Genomic DNA, 25337 nt, shown 5'->3' on the forward strand with positions numbered 1-25337 from the left:
CGTGGCTTCGGGGCGTCACGCTGTCGACGGTGCAATATTCGCGGCATCACGCCCGTAGCACCGTTACCCAGCTATCGATAACCGAAGAAAAACCGCTAGCGTAATCTCACCGGCTAAATTTTACGAGTATTTGTACCACGCTCGCGGTTCGTTGAACCAACTTACAGCCGTAGAAACTGTCAGAATCGTGTCAGTTATTTCGAGACGTTTATTTCACATGTACCTACTGTTTCTATTGTTGCTTCATCGGAGCGAATCCTTCATACGTACGAATGCTTATGCCACGCGAAAGCGAGAGAGTTCGTTTATCGTCGAATTGCGATTCATAAAAGGAAATGTTCTACCTCCATTTTCGCGTACGCGTAGTTTGTAAAAGGTCGTTTTGCACCTACGTGCGAACAAACAAGCTTAAGAGACAGGCGGTATCGAATAAAACTGCAAGATTCGAGTGCTAAGAGCATCCCTGCTACTTCGAAATCTGCCATTATTAACGTTCAGCCTTCGATACCATTTACACGGCGCAATTTAAATGTCGCACGTACTCGTAAATGACGTGACAAATACACCGTGTTTCGATCAAGCTTGCGCGACAAAGTCGGTCGAGACAGGTAAAATATTTACTCTCGTGAATCGGAGATTGAAGAAAGGGAACGACAAAAATCGAGCGTGCGAGGTGTCCCGAAAAAGGAGGGCACTCGTGACCGTGGCCGATGGAACTCTTCCTTTTTCGATCCGTTTCTCGGGGATGCGTCCCCGTGCACCGGCTGGTGCATGTGCATCGTGACAGGCCGTGCGTAAACACGTGCGTGGCGGCGCGCGTGTGCGTGCACACAGGCGCCGAGGGATGCGTCGACGGACCTCCGCCTCCTTCCTCCTCGGATCCACCACCACCCTGCGGACCTATATATTTCCCGGAGGGTCTCCCACTTTCGCCACTATCATTCCTGTCGCGGCTGCGCCAGCCCGTGAGCGCGCAAACGTGAGTCCGTTCTCGGCTTTCCTCTTCGGAGTTTCCTCGCTGGATGATTACGCGCGAACACCTGCCTTGCCCCGCGTTTACACGTCGATTTTCCATCGGTGGAAACGCCATCGTTCGGTGCAATCGTGTCGCGACGAGTTATTCAGTGCGGTTTCGAAGGAATTCGTAGGAACTGTTCGTCGATGTTAATCGATCGATCGTGAACGGGGGAATTGATTCTCGATAACGTTCGATTTAGTTTTCCTGTTCTTGCTTTTTTCATTTGTCGTCGAAGATAGAGCATATCGATTTCGATTGGACGAGTTTTTTCCCGCGGGGGCTCGTGTTTCTTGGGAAATGTGTGCCACGTGTAGTGAGCCCGCGAGTCCACCTGCTGCACCTACTGAATGGGATTAGATGAGGTGCACGACGGTACGTCAAAGTGTTTGCTAGATATTCGTTAACGTTCGTCGTTATTTATGAAAATTTTATCGTATACGAACTCGATGGTATTTTATCGGGCAACGATACCGTACGAAACTCTCTTGGTTATCGCCAACGAAGTTTGTCTTTACACCTTGAAGCCGTATTTGCCACGAAATTCCAAAGTGGAAAAATATTTTCCTTTCCTGTCAGAGTAACGGTGAGAATAACCGATAGAAGTTTCGCTAAGAAGGCGTCGACAAGGCGAAAATGAATTTATCGAAACAAACTGTGAACGTCTGGACCGAACCGCGAGAAATTTTCCTTGTGGTTTGTCGTAGAATCGCACGTTTAATACCGCGCGAGAATCGAATAAGCAGAGAGGCGCATTCTTCACAGCTGTTCATACAACAAAACACGCGTGTTGTCCCGGAGCAAGAAATTGTGAATATAGATGCCTCTTTATACTAACATTCGCCAAGTAGCGACTTAATATATCGCCTTGTAAATTACTTTCGTGTGACTTTTATCGCCACCTTCTCGTAACTCCGAATTTTTCCGGAATTTTCGAACGAGTCAGAACGATTCATCGATTGAAATTTCCCCACGCAAACACGAATCGCTAGAGAATAAATCAACCTCGTTTCTTCCTAATCATGCAACGCATTAGTCCATATACATAATTCATCGTTCATTTTATCAACGTTGCGACCGATTCGAAATAATATTTTTTCTTACAAAACCAGGAAACTCATCGACCATCCGGATGTCGTGTTTCCTCCGTGCAACGCGATTATTGGCTACATATTTTTTAGAGATAAAGAAAGCTAGGAAAGGTGGAGTTATTGAACACCTTTGCGATGAGCAGATGGCACGGCAAGGGTTTATTATACAATGAGAGAAGATAAAACTTGGACATCTAGAGCCTGAGTCTTAAGGCGATCAACCTTAACCGGTCTAAAGCCGTCCCTCGTGTTTCCGTGCGCGGTACGCAGTGATTTGTTGCGTCGCGTCCTTCTTACGCTCTATATCATTCAGCTGGTAATGAGCTTTGCCTTTAACGCATCGCGACGTTTCTCATGCGCAGGATGGCCTGAGCCTCGGAGCAAATCTTCATGGATCGTTCACGAAAATCGAAAAATGACCGGCCGCCGTGGAGTCCCGCGGAAGTGCCGCGGCGTCGACGATGCGCGCCGCGACGCACCAATATGACCAAAATCAGGAATTTCGGGTAAGTGAGGACGTATTTTTATAGAAATATTCTTCTAAGAAATGTTAAACGTTTTTTTTATCAAAGTAAACACGAGACTAAATCTACGTAACGCGACACGTCTACACTTTATAAATATTAATGACATGTTGATTTCTGTCGATAATTTTTATCATCGACGAAGTAACGAAACATAGCGTATTGTATGCAGCCTTCCTTCGATGGAAAGATTTGTAAAATTCAAGATAACAGAAAATACTTGATAGTTTGATATCCTCGACTCGTAGATATTCAATTATTCATATCCATCCGCCTCTACGATACAATTAATCAAGTTGAAAGGTTCGTGACTGTTCGAGCTGACCAGAGTTGACGTATAAAATTTCTGAAATATTAGCTTAGATTTCCTCGCTGATCGACGATCATCGATCGACACCTCGTGTAGCTCAAAAAATATGTCTGTTTAGAGAACGCTTTTGGCTCACGCGAATGTTATTTAACGGGCAGCTGCAAATGACGTTCGTTGAATGTGTAAACGCTCGGGGCTTGATCGAGGCCTCCCGTTTTGTTTAAAAGTTTTACGCGATATCGTCTTGGAAACGTGAAACCGTAAAAACTATCGATCGAATGCTAACCTGATGTTTCGCTTACCAAGAGCCAAACACGAATCGAACCTTATTGTGTTACTTACGAGCCGATGAAATACGTAATCGAGGTGCTCGATGTCGCGATTAGAAGTGGATTGTTGCGACAGCTAAACGATTCCGGTTATCAGCTTTTCGTCGCTATATATTTAAAAGCTATCGTCTCGATACCGGCTTTCTGCCCTATATCCAAGCTTAGTGCTTCCGTGTCGCAATCGATCTTGATTAACATTTATTTGTCAACCTGGTGTCTCCGCTAATCGGAAAGAAAAACTTTGAACGGTTCAGAATTGATGATATTAAAAAGGGGGCGGGGGAGGTGGGACACAAAAGCGTACAAAAGCGCTGGTGATCGCGTTGACGCAAGCTCTCGAGGGCTCAACGATCGGTTAAAGCGTTTAGCCCGGAACACGATACTCGAACGAGCGCACGCGAGCAAACAACACGATCGAGCGCGATGCAAAATTTGTACACGATTTGTATCGTCGATCCCGTAACCGCGAGCGTGCGGTTCGCCAGAGGAAAATGGAAAAAAAAGAAGAAAGGAAAAAGAGAAATGGAACCGAGAACAGCCGAAACACGATCGCCCCTCGATAACTCGTCATTTTAACGAGGATATCTCTCTCTCTTGTGCTGTACCGTGGCTATACCAGCAGTTTATTTTAATACAGACACCTCGTAATAATTCTCAATGTACATCGTACAGAATGAACGGACATCAATCCTTGCCCTCGTTACTTTCGATGCTCCAGGCAGAGGGTCCCTTGTTATCCGCGCAGTCTCCTTTGTACGGCGTGCATGCCAATGTCCGCGCATAATTACCGGTTTCGATTACAGATCGGCCATGGCAAGTGCGTCAGATTTTCCGCTCGTGCTGGGAAACGTTTTACCCTAACCGTCGTATCCTTCCTTTCCTTTATCCATCCGTCGATCTCTCGTGTGAGTTCCACGGGCTGGTCTCGTGCACCCTCGTCTCTGCTCCCTTTCATAATTGTCAATCGTGCTTTTTCTTTTCCACTTTTTTCTCTTTAATTATACCTCGTGCCTATATCCGCGATCGTCGATAATCCGTCCGGAAATCTCGGAATAAAAGCTTTCGTATCGCACGTTTTCGCGAATATATTAACATACCCTGGAGTAACGTGATTTCTCAGCGACCGTAACACGAGATTCCCAGGCGTAGTCTCAAAGCACCGACATGTCTGGCAGCGCACAGTTCCCGCTGATAACCGTGAAAGTAACTCATGCATCACGCTCTGTGACACTAATCCCCTGAGTAGGGGGGAGGGTGGATAGGGCTCCGAAAGATTCGACGAGGAACGTAAAAAAGGGGAGAAGGAAACCATGCGAACAATAAGCAATCTGTAGCGAATATGTACGCTAATTATGTATGTTGAGTCTAGACGCACGCGTGCGATTATACGTACATCTCTCCCGTGGTTCACATGCGGTATACATTACGTATGGTATGTGGTCGAGTTCTCCATGGCTCGCGCGTGTACGGGTCCCTTCCCGTCTGTGATAATACGCGGTGACGGAAAAATACGACCCGTCCGACTCGTCGGTCGAGAAAGTTTTTGCTCGCCTTGAAAACTTTTCGTCGCGACGTTCCGCTCGTCGATAATTATGCTCGTTTCATTTTTCCCCTCTCGAGTTCCGACTAGCTCTGTTCGTTTCGACCCTGACAATTTTCGCAGATATCGAAACCGAAGACTCGTTTCTCGTGCGAGTACGTCGTTTAAGTTTCGCGACCCATTCGCTTTCCCTTCGTACTACCGTTTCAGAATCGATAAACCGTTCCCTTCGAAACTATAATTCACGATGAGAACGATAGAAAATGTACACCGTTGATTTTCTCCTCCGGCTATGTACGAATATTGTTCGCTTCGGACCTAAGAGGATCTAACTTAACGACCACCCTTTGGGTTCACATGTTGCATAATGCTCGCGTGTGCTCGCGAATGCGTGCCATTACACGGTCGGTATGGTCGCGTAAAACTTACGCCGCGAAGCTTTCTATCTGATGTATCAGGGCGGAGCGGAGCGATATCCCGAAGCGAACCGGAAAGACCATCGACGGCTCTCGGATCCCTGAGGTGCGAACCGCGAAGTCGACTCGAATATCGATTATTTACGAGACGTGTGAGGGAGGTAGGCACCGTAGTCGGAAGAACACGAGAGAAGAAAAAGCACGGGGGTGGAAGGACAAACAAATAGAGGTGCATTAGCCGGCGACCGTGTCAGGAATGTGAAGAGCAGTTGGCACACGGCCTACCTCGCGATCTACCTCCCACTTTGATCTTCGCCGCTGTATCGCGAAATACCACGACATAGGCTGTCGGGGCAAAATACATCTCTGTGCGTGTTGTTACGCCCTGCCCTCTTCCTTCCTGTGCCTTTCTCTTTGTCTCTTAACCCTGGAGCCACGTGTTCTCTTCGTCCCTTTCCCGACACTGTTCCAGTGCGAGGTACTGTTAATCGGCGTCGAAAGACCGGGTCGTTCGTCCTCGATGACGTAGGACGATCGATCATGCGCCAGTCAATGCGTTTCCGTTCGAAATTCGTGGCGATACGCGCTACTGCCTGGCCGACGTATATTCCGAGGGTCCGTTATCGAATATGACTGCTGGCCGAAAAAACCTAACGACTAAGAACTTCTCGAGGCATTGGTATATAGCTGAATGAATCGACAATTGCGCCGCGCCGTTAATTAACGTTAGCCACCGTTCGCGTTTCCACTTTCATTTCGCATTCTAACAGATTGTGGAACGGTGTTGAAAGAGGGGAAAAAAAGGAGTAGAACGTGGTTGCTCGAGTCGAAGGCGAAATAGGAACGCGTTGATCGGAATTTCGTTCGGTCATTCAGGGGCAATAAACGCACCTTTGAGAGTGAGGAGTATCGTTTAATTACGGATCAGCTGTTTCAGTCGGAGCGTGACGGGTTCGCGCGTGTGTGCACACGTGTCCCGATCGATTTATTTCAAGTATGTATCGAGAGGCTCGCGGGCACCCGAGCGATCCCATCTCGGGATCGAAGACAGAATTGCCGTGGAAGGCAGCAATAAACGCGGTCCACTCACGTACAACGAGTACTATTCATAAGTCGGATTGAAGCTAAGGGCCGTAAGTCCGCTCTGAGAGTGGCGCCTTCGACCACCTCGTAATTCTCGTCCGGAGACTTTTCTTCTTCACGGAGGCTCACAATTAACTTCATTATGTACGCACATGTTCCCCACGTTTCCGTTGATTAGCGCGCGTCACGCGGCGCTCTCTATGCTACCGCCTCCGTTCAATGCATCTTCGATCTCATTCAACCGCTTTTTTATCCGAACCGAATGCTTTATGTTTTCTCACAGGGACGAGAACATGGCAAGTGTTCCGCGTTTTTTTTTTGTTCTCGTTTCTTTGCTTTAATTTCCTTTCATTCATTAACGTTGTACCGTGCTACCGACGTAGCAATTTCAACAAGCAACAAGACCATGAAGACTAATTGTCGCCGCGATACCTCTTACCAATTGGTTATCGAGTTTTCGTTAAGTCAATTTCCATGTCGTTATCCGGGCCTATTAAAAGGGTCACCGTACTCACTTTCGACCACGGCTATCGACGGTGGTCTGGCATCGATCGACTTGTCGAAGGAGACGGACTAATTGGAGGGCCTACCTTAACTGTAACTTTTCGATAAGAGATCCCCTTCATTTTCGACGAAGCGATCTCCGATGGAAAGTTGTCTAGGCTAGACGATAATTTTTATTATACCCATATGAATGTTCAGTTGTTGAAAGAACGTCGAAAACGCGGAGAGTGCGACAAGGAAGAAAATCGTTATGGAACATGTGCGACCATAACGAATGTTTACGCGTAACTTCCGGAAACATTAAGAATAACGATTGCACTGGCGCATATGGTTCTCGCAATGACTAGTGACGCTCATAAATGTTGATTAATTTCACCATGGAAAGGCACGACGAGGTCGTGTTTTAATTTCTTTCGTCGAATTCGTACGCGATTGAATTATGCTGCTTGCTGGTAATTTGCTTCTTTCCGAGTGGTCAAAGGTGATTGCACGAGACGAAAATTAAATCGAAGAACGAAGAGAACCAACGACGGCTATAAGCGAGCTTACGAGCCGTAAAACACCACGAAAGTCGTAAAATCGTCAAACAATAGATTACACGGTAGTTAAAGCATTGGCAAACAATTCTGGCTGTTGGTCATTTTCTTTGAAGGCTCGCGAAGAATCAAATTGCTATGCGGTTTCCCTGCTTATAACAATAGCGCAGCACTCGCTATTGTTCGAAGAAATGGCTTTATAAAGACCCTGATTTCGTTTCCAAAAGCTCGATTCTTTGCTCTTTACCTTCGCATGAATTTTATAGCTTCGAATTTTCCCCAGCAATGGAAAGGCTACGCTGCAATTAATCTTAGAAATGCTCGCTGACGCACGCGAGCGGTTTTTACTTTCTGACGCTAACAACCGCATTACGCTTAACCACGGTGGTGGACCGTGCGCGAATAACCGCGAGTCATTGACTCCCATTTACATCGATTCTCTCCAACTACGGTATTTGCTTCTCTCGATTTGCGTACGCAACGCGGCGCAATGATCGAAGACCACACTCGCCGATTTAACTCGCTCATCGATATCGACGCTTCGAGCATGAGCGAAAAATATTTTTAAATTCACGACGAAGCGACTGGACATTCTTTCGATTTTTCTCCGTCTTTGCTGCTTTTAGCCTCCATTGTGCGTATCTTCCGCAATTCTATTGTCAAACATCGCGAAACCTTTCCTTAGAGCAGGAAGACCTTTCGATTTATCGTGCGCCCGTGAAAAGAAAATACGGAGACCGGGCATTTCGATCCCCGGCTCGCGTGCAATTGTCTGACATTCGAGATTCTTTCGGAGCGGAATATTTCGAGGAAAGTTTGCATCTGTCGACGAGGTTCCTCGGATTCTTTATTAGAATTTCTTGGGTCATCTTGAAATTCAGTGACCTGCATAGACCTGCATACGTGACCCTAGATTGACGGAATCCGACCCGCCCTTTCATAAAGATAGAAAATGAAGCGAATGATATAACAACGTTGACACGAGGATAATGACAGCAATATCGAGCTAATCGTAAACGTCTATTAAGAAACAGTGACCCGTGACGTTTGCAGAGGGTGGGGCGTCTAATGCTGTGTTACCTAAAATATCTCTGATGTCTGACGTCTGTTACAAACAACGTTGTGATTTACAGTGTTACAACCTTCGAAACAGCCTCGAGTGCACGCTATTTTCTCGTACTTACATACCGAGTTATCATTACATTCGACTGTTCGAAAGCAAGGCTTCCTTCGATAAAACCAAAAGGAACGTACATCAGCGAGAGAGCGTAGGATGAAACAAGCACTTCCGTTAAAGACGCGGCGATTCCTTGGCACGATCGAACGTCGTCCGGAGAGTGGTCGATGCACGAGCGAGAAAAGGCTAAAAGAGATGCATTGGCAGGTATCGATAGGAAGGTGGTACGAAAGGGTGCTGAACGCGAAGGCGGGCGAGAATCGGTGACGTTGATTCGCATCGAGTCCCGCTGCGAAGACCTTGACAGTTTCGAGACGCGCTGACAGCCACGGACGCTTGGCACTGCAGCGAGACGCAACCCCGTGTCTCAACGATGCGTATTCTATCAACGTCCGTAGAGCACGATAACCTCGGCAACTGCATGTTGAATGAGCCGTACGAGAAACGGCGGATCGTTGCGTCTCGTTTCGCGTTACCGTCCCTTTTCTGCAACAATGGCCTTTATGCGCGGGACGCTATTCTAACGCGGCACGAAACGAGAAAAGGGAGAGAACGACGACGGGCTGATCCACGTCGGCACGGACAAAGCTCTTCCTTTCGCCATATAGGAACCGAGTCGGACAGCCAAGATTTAAATTGATTTCGAGATAAGTGCGTGGAATTAAAGATGCATTCGGACGATCATCCGCGCTCGCTCAACCCTTCGTTCCATTCCCGATACTTGTCTTCCACTTTGCGTACGATACCACCGGCTCTAACAATCGCGCACTGTGTTCCTTTCGTTTCCTTTCCCTCTCTTTCTCCTCCTCTCTTCCTCTCTTCCCTTGTCTCGGGGGAATCCCCCGGTTACCGAGACCTCTCCAGGGTATATCTGTCGTTGTTGAAGAATTAAGAGGATAAACTCGTAGTTTCCTGGTTCGAAGGCAGAAACGAGTGATTAAGGGCTCGAGGAAGCTCGAGCACGAATCGCGTATAAATAACGAGCGACGAAAAGGGGAATGGCGTACGGTCGTTCTCATCGACAACGGCTTGTTTGATGGAAGGCCTGTCGTCGCTGTACGCGATCGTCCCGATCCCGGGCAAGTCGAGCGCGTGTTCTACGTATGGACGCGTGCGCGGCCGTTTCAGCCGGCTTGAAAGTGAAACGAAGTGGTTTCTCGACTGCTCGTGATTCCACGCATAAGTAAAGCCGTTAACACCTACTCCGCGAACACCGTTACGTTCACCAAGCGTGAACTAGTAAATCTATGCACTTGACCTTTCGGTAGCGTGTCCAGCTCTCTAAACTCTGTTTCACCGTTCTTTCAGTTGCTTACGTATTCGTCCTTTGTTACGGAAATTTACATCTTTGAGAATGAGGTCACGAAAGTGGGAATGATTCCGGAGAACTTGAGAATAATAAATCATCAATGACAAAATAGAGTTAGCGTTATGCAAGACAATTTGTTAATGTACGTTATACAAGATCGACGATAGCATATGCAAGTTACGCGTGACGCCAGCTAGAACAACGTTCTCTATTGTTTTGTATTTTAGACCGTCGCGAGAAGATAATCTCAGAAAAAATAGGCTACACGATCTTTTATCGGCGTTCCACAACGCCACGACGAATTCTCTCGATGGTGAAGTCAACGATAACGCGTTGCCGTTGTGTGGGTGTGCGTCTAAGTCGGAGATGAGATACGACGCACTGTAATTGGTTATTATCCGTGATATTATGGTGTGCGACGCATCGTAGATTTGCCGTTTCATTGACGAAAATTCAATAATGAAAACAGACTGAAAAGTGACCATTATCGGTGAGCATTGTACTCGGAAGATGTATCGTTTCGCAATACGTTGCTTACGTCTTATCGGAACTCGTCCGCTTTTTATGGAATTTAGAATGAACGAGCGTACAGATATCGGGGTAATTATAGAGTGATATGAAACTAATGCCTATCTGTAACTTAAAATTAGTATATAATCATTTACGAGGAAATATTTACCATTGTACTGATTTCTAGAATAAGGATCAATCTGGCGGGGTGAAATTTCATTCCAGAATATAATTAACGTGATTTTCTTCGGCGATAGCGCGTCAGAGTTAAATTTTGGCCCATAAAACATTACCATGGGCCACGGAAACGATTTAAAACGAAGGACCATACTCGCAGATATAAATCCTTCGACCGGGACAATCAGTCGTGTTCCACATTAAGGTGAAAAAGTGTTGTAAATATGGCCGGCAGTCATCAGCCAGTTAGGTATTGTATACCGTGCATGCACAGGATGCATACCGGATGCATCAGATAAGAGCGTTCGCGAGGTCTCGTAACTCCTTCGTCCGGGAAGGAGGCGTACGGCTCGAAAGCGGCATTAAACGGTGCCTTCTCGTTTATTTTTCAGTGAGCGCGAGATAGCGTGGTTTGACGTGAACCACCGCTACCGCCAGCGGTGCCATCTCATGTCTTACCCATTCGCGTACGCGAAACCTATAATTATTCTTTCGAACGAGATCGTGGGCGAGTCGAGGCAAGCACAGAGCCGCGTGCACGCTCCCGACTGCAATTTCGATTTCGCCAGTTTCGACCTTTCCTTTTGCTTGCTTACCTTGCTTACCAGGCCCGGGCATTATGGTGACGATTTCATTTATGACACGAATCGCGTGTGGTCCGAACCGGGTTATTATTTGAAAGTTCGAACATTGAAGAAATCAAATCAAGTTTTGATGTACGTGTTTCTCCGTTTCTTCTTGTTCCGTGGCTACAAATCGATCTTGGACAATTTATCGCGATACAACGAGCAAATTAAAATAGATGCAAAAATCTATGTTGCGTGCTTTCCAATCTATTGCTATAGATAGCGATCTAAAATGATCAAAAAGAAAAGAAGAAAAAGAGAAACGATATTCTAAATGAAGATATTGCAGAGTTATTTATTCATTTATTCAAGGATAAACGAGTTAAATCCCCATTAATGTACAATGTTAGAATTAAAGAAGCTACATACGGTACACAGGAAGCGTACAGTTAAAACGGGCCAATTATAAGGAATTGTTAGCGTATTAACGTCCGTAAAGTAACTAGATACTCTGTGAATGAATGCAAGAGTTCTGAACGCGCGATACAGCGCGAAAAATCTTTCAGAAGAATGTCGTACATCGGAAAACCAATATGCCTGCTAGTAGTCGCGTTGAACGCTCGGAAGGTTTCCTTAATTGATGCGCGAATGATCGATTCGGCATGAGCGATTTTCTCATATCACGGTGCGTTTGTCAGTTGCCGAATAAGCAAAACATTTTGGTCCATGAGTTCTCTCGTTTCTACACGGTGGTATACCGTACATGATATCGACAAGATATCAAAAGCCGTTTTCCCACGGGCTACGTCGCTCGGAGAACACCGGGGATTATCGAGCTGCGATGATTATACATCATGCGCAGCTCTGTTATTATACGGAACGTAGAAACAGAACTGTTAATTAGCTGTTGCACGCTCCGCTGACACGATCGGCCGAGTTGTATTAATTGAAATCGACTCGAATTTACTTGACTGGAACTTCAGGTGTTAAAATAATACGAGCAAAGCTATCCGAACCAATGCGTTTGCATTTTAGATGGAAGAACCATTAATTAGTGATCGACATCGTTGATTTACCGCTGTACGCTCGAAATTTAAGCAGCTTACGCGTGTTTGCGCGACCTGACGTGCCGTAAATTTACGTTGAATCGTAACAACGAAAGTGATAATAGAGACTCTCGAGGAATTCGCGAACGCAGGGATCAATTCTCTTCGATTGTTTATAAATCATGCTACCATTTTCAATTTCCACCCTACCCCGATCTCTCGGTTTATTAACCGTACAAAATTGCGGATAAGAGATCGCTCATCAAGATCGCGTTTCGCAGCACGATCACCAGTAAACATCGTCACGGGAATGCCTCGTTAAAGCGTCCATCGATGTGCTGCTATTACGGTCGTCTCGAAATAGACGTTCGAATACAAGACACAGCCAGAATCAACTATTCACCAAGCCGTACGGCGCTGTCTCGCGGAATCATGCGTCGAGACGCGCCGTCTCTGTTCTTCTTGTCCTACTATTTTCCTCGTTTCCCGTGTTGGAAGTCTTTTGGCGCGAGTTTAATGGAAGTTCCGCCGTGTCTTAATCATCAGCTGCTGGCCTACGGGGTGAACCGTTACAGTTCCGAGGCTTAGAACGACTTTAAGCCAGCTTTCGTGGTCGATGTCGGCCAACTCGAAATAGAGAGTCGCGCAAATTTCACGCTTTACCAGGAACAGCCGGAAACCGATGACGGCGGACAGGCAAGTTTTCGAGCTTTGAGGATTAACAAACAAACAACTGTTAATGCAACGCTTAGCTGCCCCCTGTTTATCCGTGGCCCTGACTCTCGTTTTTCCCCGACATAGTTTTAACGCGATTACACTGCGCGGCCGTAAGCTCGTTCACAATTACGCGCGAGCGTACACACCCTGTGCACATATTTGCACGCGGATCTACGTGCAAATATACGGGCGCTCGTGCACGCGTACAATGGACGCCGGCGTTTCTGCGTGCTGCGACGCGCACGGATCTTCTTAGGCACGGGTAAACGTTTATCTTCGTGTCGGCGCATGTTAAAACTCGCGGCTAATTTTTCTCGTGGAAATCCGCTTCGTGGGAACCGCAAATTTTTTGGAGTTTCCTCTGTGTAGATTTTGCACGATGCGGAGCAACGAACGTTGGCGCGATGGTCTTTTTACGTTCGGCATCAGGAGGATGGACATTGAATAATTATCTGCCAGAAATATACCCTCTGATCTTGTATCTACCGTCTAGAGAAGCGGAAGGTAGCTTTACCGACGAATCCAATAGCAAGGCCTAGACGAAATATTCTCTCCCTTTCATTTAATCACAGCGCTGGCGATTGTGGTGTCGATTTCGGTCCAGCTGTACACGACAGATCAAAGTATCGCGATTTCTACAGCCACTGTTTCATTCTATAATTAGTCGGAGCTTCCGAGTGCAAGTTGCGTCTGTAGAAACGTTGTTCTCACGGTTCGCTGACATTATGGGTGTCTTCATCGGAATCCAAACCATGACATCAGTGACCAACAAACGAGCATTGAATCTTAATTCAACGTACTTATACTTGGATCGATAATGGATCGGAGACGATTTCCATTCGGCAGAGACTACCGTGCCACGACGTATCGAAAATCCTACGAGCTCATTGGGATCCATAGTTAGAATCATTGTCAGGGACAAGAGTGACAGTGCAGAAAGGCGGCATATTTATGACGGCCGTTCTTCCACGCACGCGAAGAACGCGAAAATCAAGAGAAGAGGAGGGCCTGAACGATTGCACACGTGCATCGCTTCTGTTTTGCATCGGATATACGGCTGACCGGTGAGCGTGTGTCCCATTAAGCTGTTCGTTTTACGAGACTCCCAAACGATATGATCAATAACGAGGCCATGGTCCGTGTCGTAAAGAACGCCAAGACCAACAAACCCTTAACAGTTTGCAAACGTTTCCTCCGAGTAATTACGTTGTCTCGTTGGAAACGAGACCGGGATTGGAATCCTAGAGCTGCTGACGCTGAACATTCTTCATTCTTCCCCTCTCGCTTCTTCTTTTCGTAAGATTTACGACGGTCACGGTCCGGCCGCAAGTTTAATAAAGCCGTAGATGAGAATGGAATGCAGTGTGCGCGTGGAAAGAATTGGCCGGGCTCCTCCGCAAAATTTTCAGCGGTGAATTCATTTTAATTGCGAGGATGCCTCTCCTCGTTGCTCGCCTAGCGTCGAGGTTTATTTAACCCCGTTGAGCCTTTGCGTATTGCGCGAATGCTGGAATTTCAGCTATTCTGTACGAGCATGGATCATGCAAAGAAGAGTTTGAAGCAACGGAGAATAGTCGAAACGCGCTTGTGCCAGGCCAAACAAAAGCTTCTCATAGAGCACCATGGGTAACGTGTGCTCGGTAGATCGTAAGAAGATCACGGAACAAAAGCTAGGACTTCTAATTCCGCGAGATCTCGTGGTCTCGAGTAAATTCCATCAAGAGATCTGCCATTTCGTGATATTTCTCACAAATTCGTTAGTCTCGCACGAGGTTGCCGCGACTTCTTCGCGCCCATGAAAGCTCGCGACACGCTCGTAAACTAACAAGCAAAAAATCCGCGAAACTCAATGATTCTCGAGCACTTAACACTTCTGAGATCCATACATCGCGTTGTGGCAACGCGACTGAGAAAGATTCATCATCGGGCGTTCTCTATTCTGTGCGTGCTGCCGCAATTGTAGAAATAAGCCGTAGGTTTCTTATTCAGATGGTAGCAAAGGTTCAGAGTCGATCGATGGATCTCGAGGATATAGCGAGATACGGACCACGCACACTTCTGCGTTCGTTACACGTATATCCTTTTTGTTTTCACACGAAACCTCTCTCTATCTTTCTGCAACCCTCGGGGGGATCTCTATAGGGCGCACAGCTTCCGCCATTCCATCGATGCTTATATCGACTATTTACGATCCGAGCGCAGCCGGATATTTGATTCCGCGAAATAACGGTTCGAAATTGACGAAGGGCTTTTTTTTGTTCGCTGGATGCGCACCGCGGATCGAAACCAACGATAGGAGAGTTTGGATCGCGAAACGTCAAAGCAGAAATATTCGCTCGCTTTTTGAAAAATAATTGGTTTCACGAAGCATCTCGATGCGTTTCGAGCATTCGTGCTCACGATCACGGTGCACGAATCTCGGTGTGCGCGCACGGTTCGCGAGTATCGTTTTATTTCAAAGCTATGCAAACAAAGGCCAGCAAGGGATACGATCGATATACGATAAAAGCTTTGCGCAACCGTAATCGCATCTGTAATTCTATATCGCTCATATATACCTCATCTTACCGGTTGCGTGTTGGTAGGCATTGTATTCGTAAGTCTCTTTTGTTTTCCGTAGATTTGTTCGTCCGCGAACGAGACCGCACGCGGTTCCGATTCGGGATAGAAAACGCGAAAACGTTCGAGGGGAGCAGAGATCAAAATCGTGGAACGGCGAGATAGCGTAGTTTCCACCGTTCCCGAGCCAGAAACAACAACGGTGGTATACGTGAGCTTTTCGATATACGTGTTCGCCGTTCGTTAAATGAGCGAACCGCGCTTGTTCAACCAAAACAATGGTCTTGTACGCTGGCTACGTGTATTGTGTGCGAGCGCATCGAAAGGCCACGCAAGGCATAGCAAAAGGTTCGAACACCGGCGTAAAAGTCGATTGGAAGTCATACCGGTCTGTCCTCAGCGTCCACGCCACCGCCTACCAACGTATCATATCCGGTCGTAGCTAATTATTTCCTGCTGTGGAAAAGCATTAAGCTTGTTCAACGCCATTTACCGCCGCGCTTCTGCGTTCGTTGTTCCTTTGCGACAGCCCGAACGATTTAATGAACGACCTCCGATTCGTCGATTTTCGGCGCGCATCGAAAATCCTGGCGAGAATTTTAATGATTCTGGGGGAAGAGTTAGAAGACGACAGGTTGGAATGTAGAATTTGGAGAGGAAGTTCTCTTCTTTTTACGGCGACTATTTACGATACCGAGAAACCACCTTACCTTTAGGGGCTCGTTCGAAGGAAAAGCGAGGGAAACGACGTTTGCACAGGTGGATGCGGACACACGCGAGTGTTTCCCTTTTTATTTTAAGATACGGACCCTCTCTTCCGTAGACGTGTTACTCCGTTTTCTCCCGAAAACCCTTCGTTTTATCGCGAGCAACAGGTTTAACAGATTCAAGTTCGTATCGCAGATGGTGTGACATTAAAACGTTCACACTTCCACGTTTGGTTCTCGGCAGCAGCGGCGCATTCTGCACGGTTGCCCTTTCCGGCACATTATCTTGGATCGGCGCCTTTGTACGTGACATTCTCGACGCCTGTACCGGCAAGGAAGGGGAGATACCCGTCCACGGAGACGAAAGGTAGAAATTTACGGTCATTAAACGGCGTTCAAAGGCTCACGAGTGGCTCGACACGGCCTCACGTTCGCCCCGCGTGTCCATCTTCCACGGATCAAATGCAAGTGTAATTGCTGTTAAAGCGTTCATTCGTATTACAGCTTCCATACGCTGCATCGCGAGATGCGATTATCGTCTGTTTCGAGGTCAAGACGAACTTCCCCGTTCCGACTTCTCTCTACTACGTGGGAATTAAATCTCTTTGAAAACGTTCCGTGAACGTCTGACCGTAACTGCACGATTCTCCTTACAAATTCTCATCCTTACGGTATCAAAGGCTCGCGTTTACGCTCGGTTTCGATTCGCAAAGGAACGATAAGCCAGGGTACAGCAATCAGAAGCGATAAATCGGCTGTAAGAGCCGATTCGAGAGGGCACTCGTGCCAACCGATCTAGTTTGCCAAGGAAATTACAAACAGATCCATCTCATCGGGTCGGTCGCGGCGAATTTATGTCCTGAGTTGCACGTCCTCTGGACTAGATAACGGGCCCACCGAGACGGCGACTTCCTTATCGTATTATTTACGACACTTTCAGCTGGTCGAGGGGAGAAAAAAAAGCATCTCGTTGGGATCGCTACACGTTGTACACGCTGCATCGAACGATGCAAGGCTCGAATCCGAAGCCCTGGTGGCGCCTGCCCTATTGCCCTCTTCCTTCGATTTAATCGATTTAATGGTCGATGGCAGCGGCCGATGAAATTGGTCAGACGATGCTTTCGTGCAGCGTCAACGAGTAATTAGTTTAGCGGTTCGATAACGACAAAAGCAACCCGGTTCCTGGTAGTAGATAAAATTAGGGCTTCTGCTTCCGTTACCTTTGCGTCCCGGAAGAAAATAACGTTTCTATTTCTCGATTACACGGGCATGCTTATGCCGTGAAAAGGTTGTTAATTTTGTTATTCTAATACCGTTACCAGCTGTCCAAGCTGTACGGTTTCGTAACGTTATTTTCCTTGAATTTTTCGTAAACAATTTTTCCGAAAATATGTGTCCCCTGATATTCCGTGTATTTTCGTTCGTATATTCCTCGTTAACGAGCACCAGGGAAGCTTCGCTTCTCAGAACAGAATTCCCGCTATTTTTTCCGGACTTCGTTTTCTATTCGTTTCCACGAATTCGCCTCTGTGGCGCTCGTTTACCTAGCGCCAACGAGACTCGGCTGGGTTCGCCTTTTCGGTTTATCGTCGGTGGAAATATCGGGCTTAGGATTTTCCCTGGGAAATCTGTGCTAGTGCCGGTTCAAAAAGAGTCGCGTGCTTGAAAAGGGCGCGATACCGGCCACAAAGCCGGCGCTTATGCCCGGCGTAAATAATAGCCGCGGTGGAAAAAGTACGATTCCTTGAGCGTACGCTTTCGATTCTCGCAGCTAAATCGAAAGGTCGCGATTTCCAGGCAGTGCTTTGACCCGAGATAAGGGTGCGCGGGAGAACTTGGAACGCTGGGCGGAAAATCGGTTCGTTTTGCTGCCGATTGCACGGCGTTCCACCGTGCCGCTGGAAAAGGCAATCGGTAATCGTTTGGAGCGAATCGAAACGCGGAACATCACCGGCGCATTTACCTGTCGGTTATTTTTACGCCAACACGTGCGAATTGAGGAACGTTTCGCGTTTACGATACACACGTACACGCGCGAATCACAAATGGTACTTCCGAAGGGCCGGTAAAAATAGACTATGAACCAAGTGGAATTCGATGTCCGATCCTTTGCGAGAGGGAATGCACGACGAGGTGGTTAAACGCGACGGAATTTGCTTTTATCGCGAGTAGAAGTCTAGAGGCTAGTTAACGCCCCCTCGTCGATCGTGCGCTAGCAACGGAAATTAATTGATTTAAGTGGCTGTTCGCCAGCCCGTCGAACGTTCCAATACCCTCGAACCTGATACTTAACCCGGATTCCACGGACATCGACAGTATATCCATGTAAACGCGAAAGTAATTTCTTCATCTGCGTCGCACGCAACCGGTGTTCCCCCATCTACGGGCTACAGTTATCGTGAAATTGTTAATCCAAGCTGGATTAACCAACTAAAAAATCAAACCAGCGTTTCAGACCTGTTCGATTAGGTTGCAATTATCCCTGCAATTTTATGTTTTAATTTATTTGTATCTTTATATTAAGGATACCTTCGTTTTCCAGTATCGCATCAGATTCTTTGTAATTATTTAATTCCACCGTATCGTTATTAACGCAGAATGAGCTGTGCAAGTTGATTACCGCTAATTTCCACGTAAATGATAAATAGGATAAATAAATAATGACAAGAAAGTTTAAGTTATTATCGTTGCATAAACATGCGTGTCCTTATGTCGTTTCTTTAATATCATCGCGTTCTACTTTATCGTCGCATTTTGAACTTTGTCGACGCTTAACATTTCGTCTAACGACCTTCTATCGACAGGGGTTCCGCTGCAGGCGGCTAACTTTTAAAGTGTTCCATAGGTCAGTGAAATGTCGCGGGCAGAGGCCCGACCCAAAAGTCGATCTCGCTAAATGGTCCCCGGACGATCGAGCGCGATGGAACCGAAGAAATAAGAATGGCGCGACCTTAACGGCGTTTCATGTGATAGTTTCGAAGGCAGTGGCCGCGTTTCACGGAGGCGAGGCTGGCTCGTAACTCGCACGCTCGTATATAATATAACCTGGCCGTAGAGTGGAGGATCTCGAAGACTGCCGCGAGCTACGGACCGGTTCTTAATAATTAACATATGCAACGTTAATTTTACGGAATTATAATTTCACGTCACTCGGTGGCGGCAGGAGAGGCCGACGGGTGAAACGTACACATCGACGCGGCGTACGAAGCGCATAGCCCTATAGCCATAGGACGAGGAAGGAGAGAAGAAGGACGTCGCGTGCAATGGACGAAGGCGAGAGAAGGTCAGGACGCAGCGTGCAGGTCCTGTCTTTCAGCTACTGGCTTCTCTTCGAAGATCGGACGAAAGAGGAAAAGGGAAAAGAAGAAGAAAGAGGAGATGAAAGAGCAGTCTTTTTGCGTTTCGGGACGAGATGAATTAAAGGAGCCGGTAGAAAGGCTCGTTATAATTTTTCCTAGTCAAGATTGAGATAATTTCCCGTCCCTGTCTTTATTACGATATACGAACGATTCTAATTGCCAGTCATTAACCATTTAATAACTATTGTACGCGCGCTACATATTAACGTTTCGACGTGTCTGGTGGTCTCTGTCACGACCCGATCGAACGTAATCGACGGCACGATTAAATCGTCTGTATTGAAAGAAGAACGTGCAAGCCCGACAAACCCCGGCTTAATTTCGCGGAGATGTAATTTCTTCGCTGATAGAGGAAACGGACAAACGGCTAAAAGAACGAAGACGTTACCTAAGGCTATTCTTCCTCTTCTTCTTTCATATTTTTCCTCTTCGATTTTCTCTTTTTTTACCCGATTTGCTGGTTTCGATGTTTTTCTGAACACGCTCCGAGCCGCAGGGCCAAAGAATGAGGTTTCAACGGCGAACGATGACAAGAAACGCACAAACGATATTTCATGGCGTTGCGTCGTGGCAAAGTGGATCGGGTCAGGAACGACGTCGAATAAAAAGCACCTTGTTGAAAGACAAGCAGTCGCCCAGCCAAAACGTCCTACGTCTAAAGCTATATACAGCGTGTATTCTAAAACTATCTACAGCGTGTCTTCTAAAGCCATTGACAAATGCTCTCGTTATGGAGCGTGTACGTTGTTCGTTATAATCTACGTTCCTCTGGGAAAATCCTTTTCACGACAACAAACCCAAGCAACCCAGAATTGTTCCGACCTATGCAAACATCACGAACCGCGTTGCTTGGAATTTAAAAGGGCTCAATCTCTTTTACCGGATCTCATCAGACCGCAATTTCGCAGTACATTACAATGTTCGCGATGCATCGAACTACCTGACTACGAATCGAGAAAAACAGGATGTTCGCGAGTGGCGGGCAAAAACAGGCGGAAAAGACAAGAAGGTGGAAGAGGGTATAAAGTTAGCGCAGACTGGCTGCGGGCGGTATTCACCTACGATGAAGATGGTTCATCTACGTTCAACGTGTCTTGTTAACTGCACGCACGACTGGGCATACGTGGCTCTCGCGTTCGCGTGAAACTTAATATACCGAAAACGAGTTGAACGGATGAACGAAGAAACGGGGATACAAAGGTGGAACCAAGATGGATGAAAGTTCCGAAAACGGAGAAAGGGTGCACCGAAAGGCTTCGAAATTGCACGCTGTACACGCGACCACACGTGCTTTGGGTTAGGTCTGGGTACGCGCGAAAAATCTCGCCGTTCGTATCTTTGCTTCGAGATCACAGTGACCTATTTGCGACTGAAATTTGTAGCCCGTGTTTATCTTGAAACTCTACTTCGCTCGTCTTCGCTTTTAACGAATGTCAGGCGGCTTAATTCGAAGCACAGCTTTGAGCCTTACCAGGTTCTTGAAACACGATTGCGCAATACGTTGGTATTCGTTCTGTAACACGCTCGAGGAATTGCACGAGGTACGTAGTTTCCGCCGTTAATTAATCGAAACGAAGGCTTCGATGTCGAATTCACGAGCCAAAGGAGCGGAATGTAGGTTAACGAAGCGGAGGACGTTTAAGATCGCGAAGCTGATAATTCGAGGTCGAGTGAGGCGCGATTACACCTGGTCCATCGGCGCACATTCTCAAGTGAGAAAGTTGATGTCGTGGCTTCGTTATTCGTCTCACGTACCACTCTCGCATCCTCCCACGCTTCTATTAATAACACCATCGTATTTATAGGCATGTCACGATAGGCATTATCGTGCCCGGGCTGAAAAAGGCGCTATATCTAAATGAGTTTTGAAATTCTCTATCGAACTTAAGGGATGATTCGCACTGGCGATCACGGTACGGCCAAGTCGAAAGAAAATCTCTTGATGAGTGGCCTGTCTTGACGCGACCTTCTACTTAGAACTTATTTTGATCGATCGACCAAGTCTGTTCGTTGATCCTCTCTCGAGAATTATTCTCCGTACTTTTGCTTCCTCAGTCTTCAAAAAATAAACTCATTAGAGAGGATTACAAGGTATTATATACTTACTCGCTATAACAGAGGATTGAATGAAACGGCTATGTCGATTCTGCGAGGACGATAACAAGACGCAACACTCGAGACGGATAACGGAGTTTCGTTAGTAGGAGAATTTATTGCACGGCATCGTAGCAGGAAAATTCGCGTTCTCTAAGACTGTTGAACGATCAGCTCCCGATAGAGATTTATTAATACTAAGAGCTATCGAATTAAGATTCCGCCGCGACGGGGGCAACCATGCATAGATCATCCGATTAGACTCGACAATGAGACGAGCATTATAAAGGGTCAATCGGGGTGCTCTTATATTTCATTCCTTCTCGACATTCAACTCGTGGCTGATTAGCGCTGTGCAAAAAGCTCGGATGAATCGATAACGATCGATGGAACGCAAAGTTCACGACTGGCCAACCACTGCATCCACTTACGTTTGTTAGTTCACGACTCTATGTACCGACGTCTTAGCAAAGAATTTCTTAGTGAACTCGTCGCGTTATAACGTCACGAAAATGATTTGTCGAGCTCTGCTTTTAAAGTCTACGGATCCTCTAAGGGAGAAAAGTTTGCGAAGGAAGAAAAAGATAGTTAGGATGCTTTATGCCCAGAGATTTTAACGAAGATGTAAAGAAATTGGTATCACCGGCGTAACTAAATGGACAGGATAATTAAATATGTACTTTTCTTTTTACGTACAATTAAGACGAACAATACGAGAAACGTGACACGAATCTTCGGCGTTACGTCTCCTCATTATGGAGCTCACGTTCGAACTGTCGTAAAAAGGAAACGGCATCGATCGGTAACCATCGTTGAAACGTGGGTTCCGCATCGGAGTCGAGAAATGCTTTCACTCTATATCCTTTTCATCCTGCCCTGTGCTACGAAACTAATAAACCAACGGACATAGAAGAGGAAGTATTTGCATTTACACGCGACAGCGTACTACAGAGGCGAATGGGCTATGCTAATTCAATGAAATTTTTCGATACCGTGCGCTGAATTTAATTATTTTTATCGGAAAACGTGTTATCGTCAGGGATTCCGGGACAAAGATGCTATGCCGATAACACGCGTATCGTCGCAATGAAAAATAAAAACGTTATATCCAACGAAATTCCAAGCAGTCCGTCATTATATTCGCAAGTTTCAACGTTTTCACGAAGACCACACGCGTCGTATAAATCGATTAGGAGAGTTTACTGCGAATGGCTCGCCAAAGGGAGACGTCGTTGTTCATGCGATGTACATTGAGCTTTATTTCTCAGCTGGTCGTCGCCAAGGCGAGGATAATTAACCAGAGCAATTTTGGAACGTTGCCCTTTCGTTTAACCAGCCAGTCGATTTATGGAGACCGCCAGGGTCGTTATGGAAGACCTTGAAAGAGGAGCAGCCAGCTTCCACGTACGCGTACGTTGCGATTCCCATCTGTTTAAATTTGCCTTGGCACGTACCGCTCTGGTATCATCGCGTAAATGTGATTGCCCCGTAAAAATGCGGACAGATCGCGGCTGTACGCCGATTACCTTCGTGTGGCGTCGCAGTCAAGGTGAGAGAGCCGAAACGTGTTTGGCGATACGGTTTTTGTACTGACTATCAAAGACCTGATTCCACGCTTATTAATGCGTTAACTGTTACAAGGTAAGGTCCGTTCAACCAGAAGCATTGTCCCGCGTGCCATCTGCGCGTTTTCAGCTCGTTTCCTGTGAATAGCATCAGATATTCTTACATCAAACACCGACGACCTCCACCTATTTTTCCATTTCTTTACAAGTCGATTGTTCGATCTGTCCATAGAAAATCTAAATTGTAAGGAATTTCTAGGGAACCAGTTCTATCGTTGGAGAAAATTACAACGACACAGTTCTCACCGATGTACGCGGAGAAGCTGCAGTCGATTTTCCTCAATTACGAGTCGTTAGAAAATTTTTGCAACGAATTATCTCCGTAACTGCTACCTACCTGCAGTCGAAAGTACACGTCTGCCGCGACTCATTTGCTTTCTTTTCGAGCCGCCGCCACCACGTTCACAGCAATCTTCCTCAAAATAGAGCTGGCGCTCGGAGGATTTTCCCAGCCACCCTTCTCGCGTGTATCAACACGCGGAAGGCGCCTGCGGTGCTGTTCCCGACTATGTAACGAGGCGAGAGGAAGACGAACGAGCCTACGAGGACGGAAGAGCCTTACATCGCGGAGGAACTCGCGAGAAAAGATGGGGACAACGATGAATCAGAGGAACAAGAGAAAAATGCGCGACAATACGGTAGACAACCAGAACGGAGAACGACGTGTAGAAAGCTAGAAGCACGCCACGAAGGAGGGACTGAGAGAGGAATACGGGAGAAGAAACGAGACGAACGAGGTAGAATGTTTATGGCGACAACAACGGCAACTGCAGCGTGACAGCGGCTTGGTTATCGGAAACCGACGGTGACGGGGTTCTAGTGCAATAACAACGTCGCAAAACACCTCCCCGCTCTCGGTTGACACAGCAACGCGACAGTAACGACGATGTTTCGATCGCATCTATGCCATTTTACATGCAACGAATTCCTTTGCTTCTAGCCAACATCGAAAATTCCCACAGTTCGTGACAAACCAATTATTCTCGTCGAGTACGAATACATTCCACGTGCCTTAATCTCTCGAGTAATCATAATGCTTTATCAGGTGTAGATCTACCTTCCTTACAGCTACCTACCTAATCCTTCTCATTTCCTTTTCCACCGTATTCTTCTACATTTCGATAAGACATGGCTTCAAGCTGTATAACATATGTCTACGTATTATTGCAACGATTTACCAGCGGTATAGCCAGCTTCGTTCGCATCGCAGGGACTCCATGATCCCTTGTTGAGCGAAATGAAACGTCGGAATAACATCCCATCAAAGACGCGGCCTATACCCGGAAGCTTCAACCGGTAACAACAAGAACACCGACTGTGTTGAAGATCTCCGGATACTTGCTTCTCTACCTGTCGTACTTTCTGTGGCAAATTCTCACATTCTCGTGATACCATTGTTTCGTTTTCAATAAAAACACGACAAACGGAAAGGAGAAAGCGAGGGAGAGAAAAAGGAAAGGGAGAAAGAAAAAGAAGTCGGAGCGTGCGCGGTAATGCACGCGTAAACTGGAACGTTCGCAGCTTTGCAGTAACGCTTGCATTTATACGCTGTTCGATCGAGGTGCTCCGGTATCATTAGAGGAGCCATTCGAGACTCACGCCCCCATTGTCCGAGGGCGACTTCTTGCTCCTTTCCCTCGGTTAACGCCGGAGATGCTCAACAGCCTACCGAGACAATGCTGTACGTGTATCGTGCATCATATTTCACGGTCATTCTTTTTTGTGTCCGGCGCGTACGTATCGTCTCTGGTCCCCCTGCTGGAGACGAAAATCCCTCGTCTCGGACCACCGTGGTTAAAATGATTTCGCCGGCCTCCCGCGACGCCAGGCCGGTCAGTTATTCTTATCCGCCTTTTGCCCGCAGAAACGCCGCGATTTATCGAACGAATTCCACCGAGCATTGGAAAGTTATACGTCGTCCTTGGAGAGAGCGCCGTTTCATTGTTATCGCGACTAATTGTTATTGGTCGAGATGCTTTTATTTGCTGTTCGATGATATCCTACCTTTCCTCGACGAGATTAATGAAGTTTCGCTAAACGTTAACGATCGGTCTCTATAGACTTTCAGACGTTGAATCGTGCGATAACTTTTCTTAGATTACAGGCAAGAAACGAATCGTAGAACAAATTGTTTAAGACACGA

The 25337-nt window shown here is 46.7% G+C and overlaps 1 protein-coding gene across 1 annotated transcript in view; it reads left to right on the forward strand.

The window, feature by feature from the left end:
- The first annotated feature begins 922 nt into the window (after positions 1–922).
- The window catches only part of LOC126919613 (thrombospondin type-1 domain-containing protein 4-like), a 39808-nt gene continuing 15393 nt past the window's right edge, over positions 923–25337 (forward strand). The window contains exons 1-2 of the mRNA XM_050729053.1: positions 923–1390; positions 2469–2612. Coding sequence (XP_050585010.1) covers positions 2497–2612 — 116 coding nt within the window. The 5' untranslated portion in view covers positions 923–1390; positions 2469–2496. The remainder of the gene's footprint in view (positions 1391–2468; positions 2613–25337) is intronic.

This window comes from Bombus affinis, chromosome 8, assembly GCF_024516045.1.
Source record: "Bombus affinis isolate iyBomAffi1 chromosome 8, iyBomAffi1.2, whole genome shotgun sequence".
NCBI classification, from domain to species: Eukaryota; Metazoa; Arthropoda; class Insecta; order Hymenoptera; family Apidae; genus Bombus; species Bombus affinis.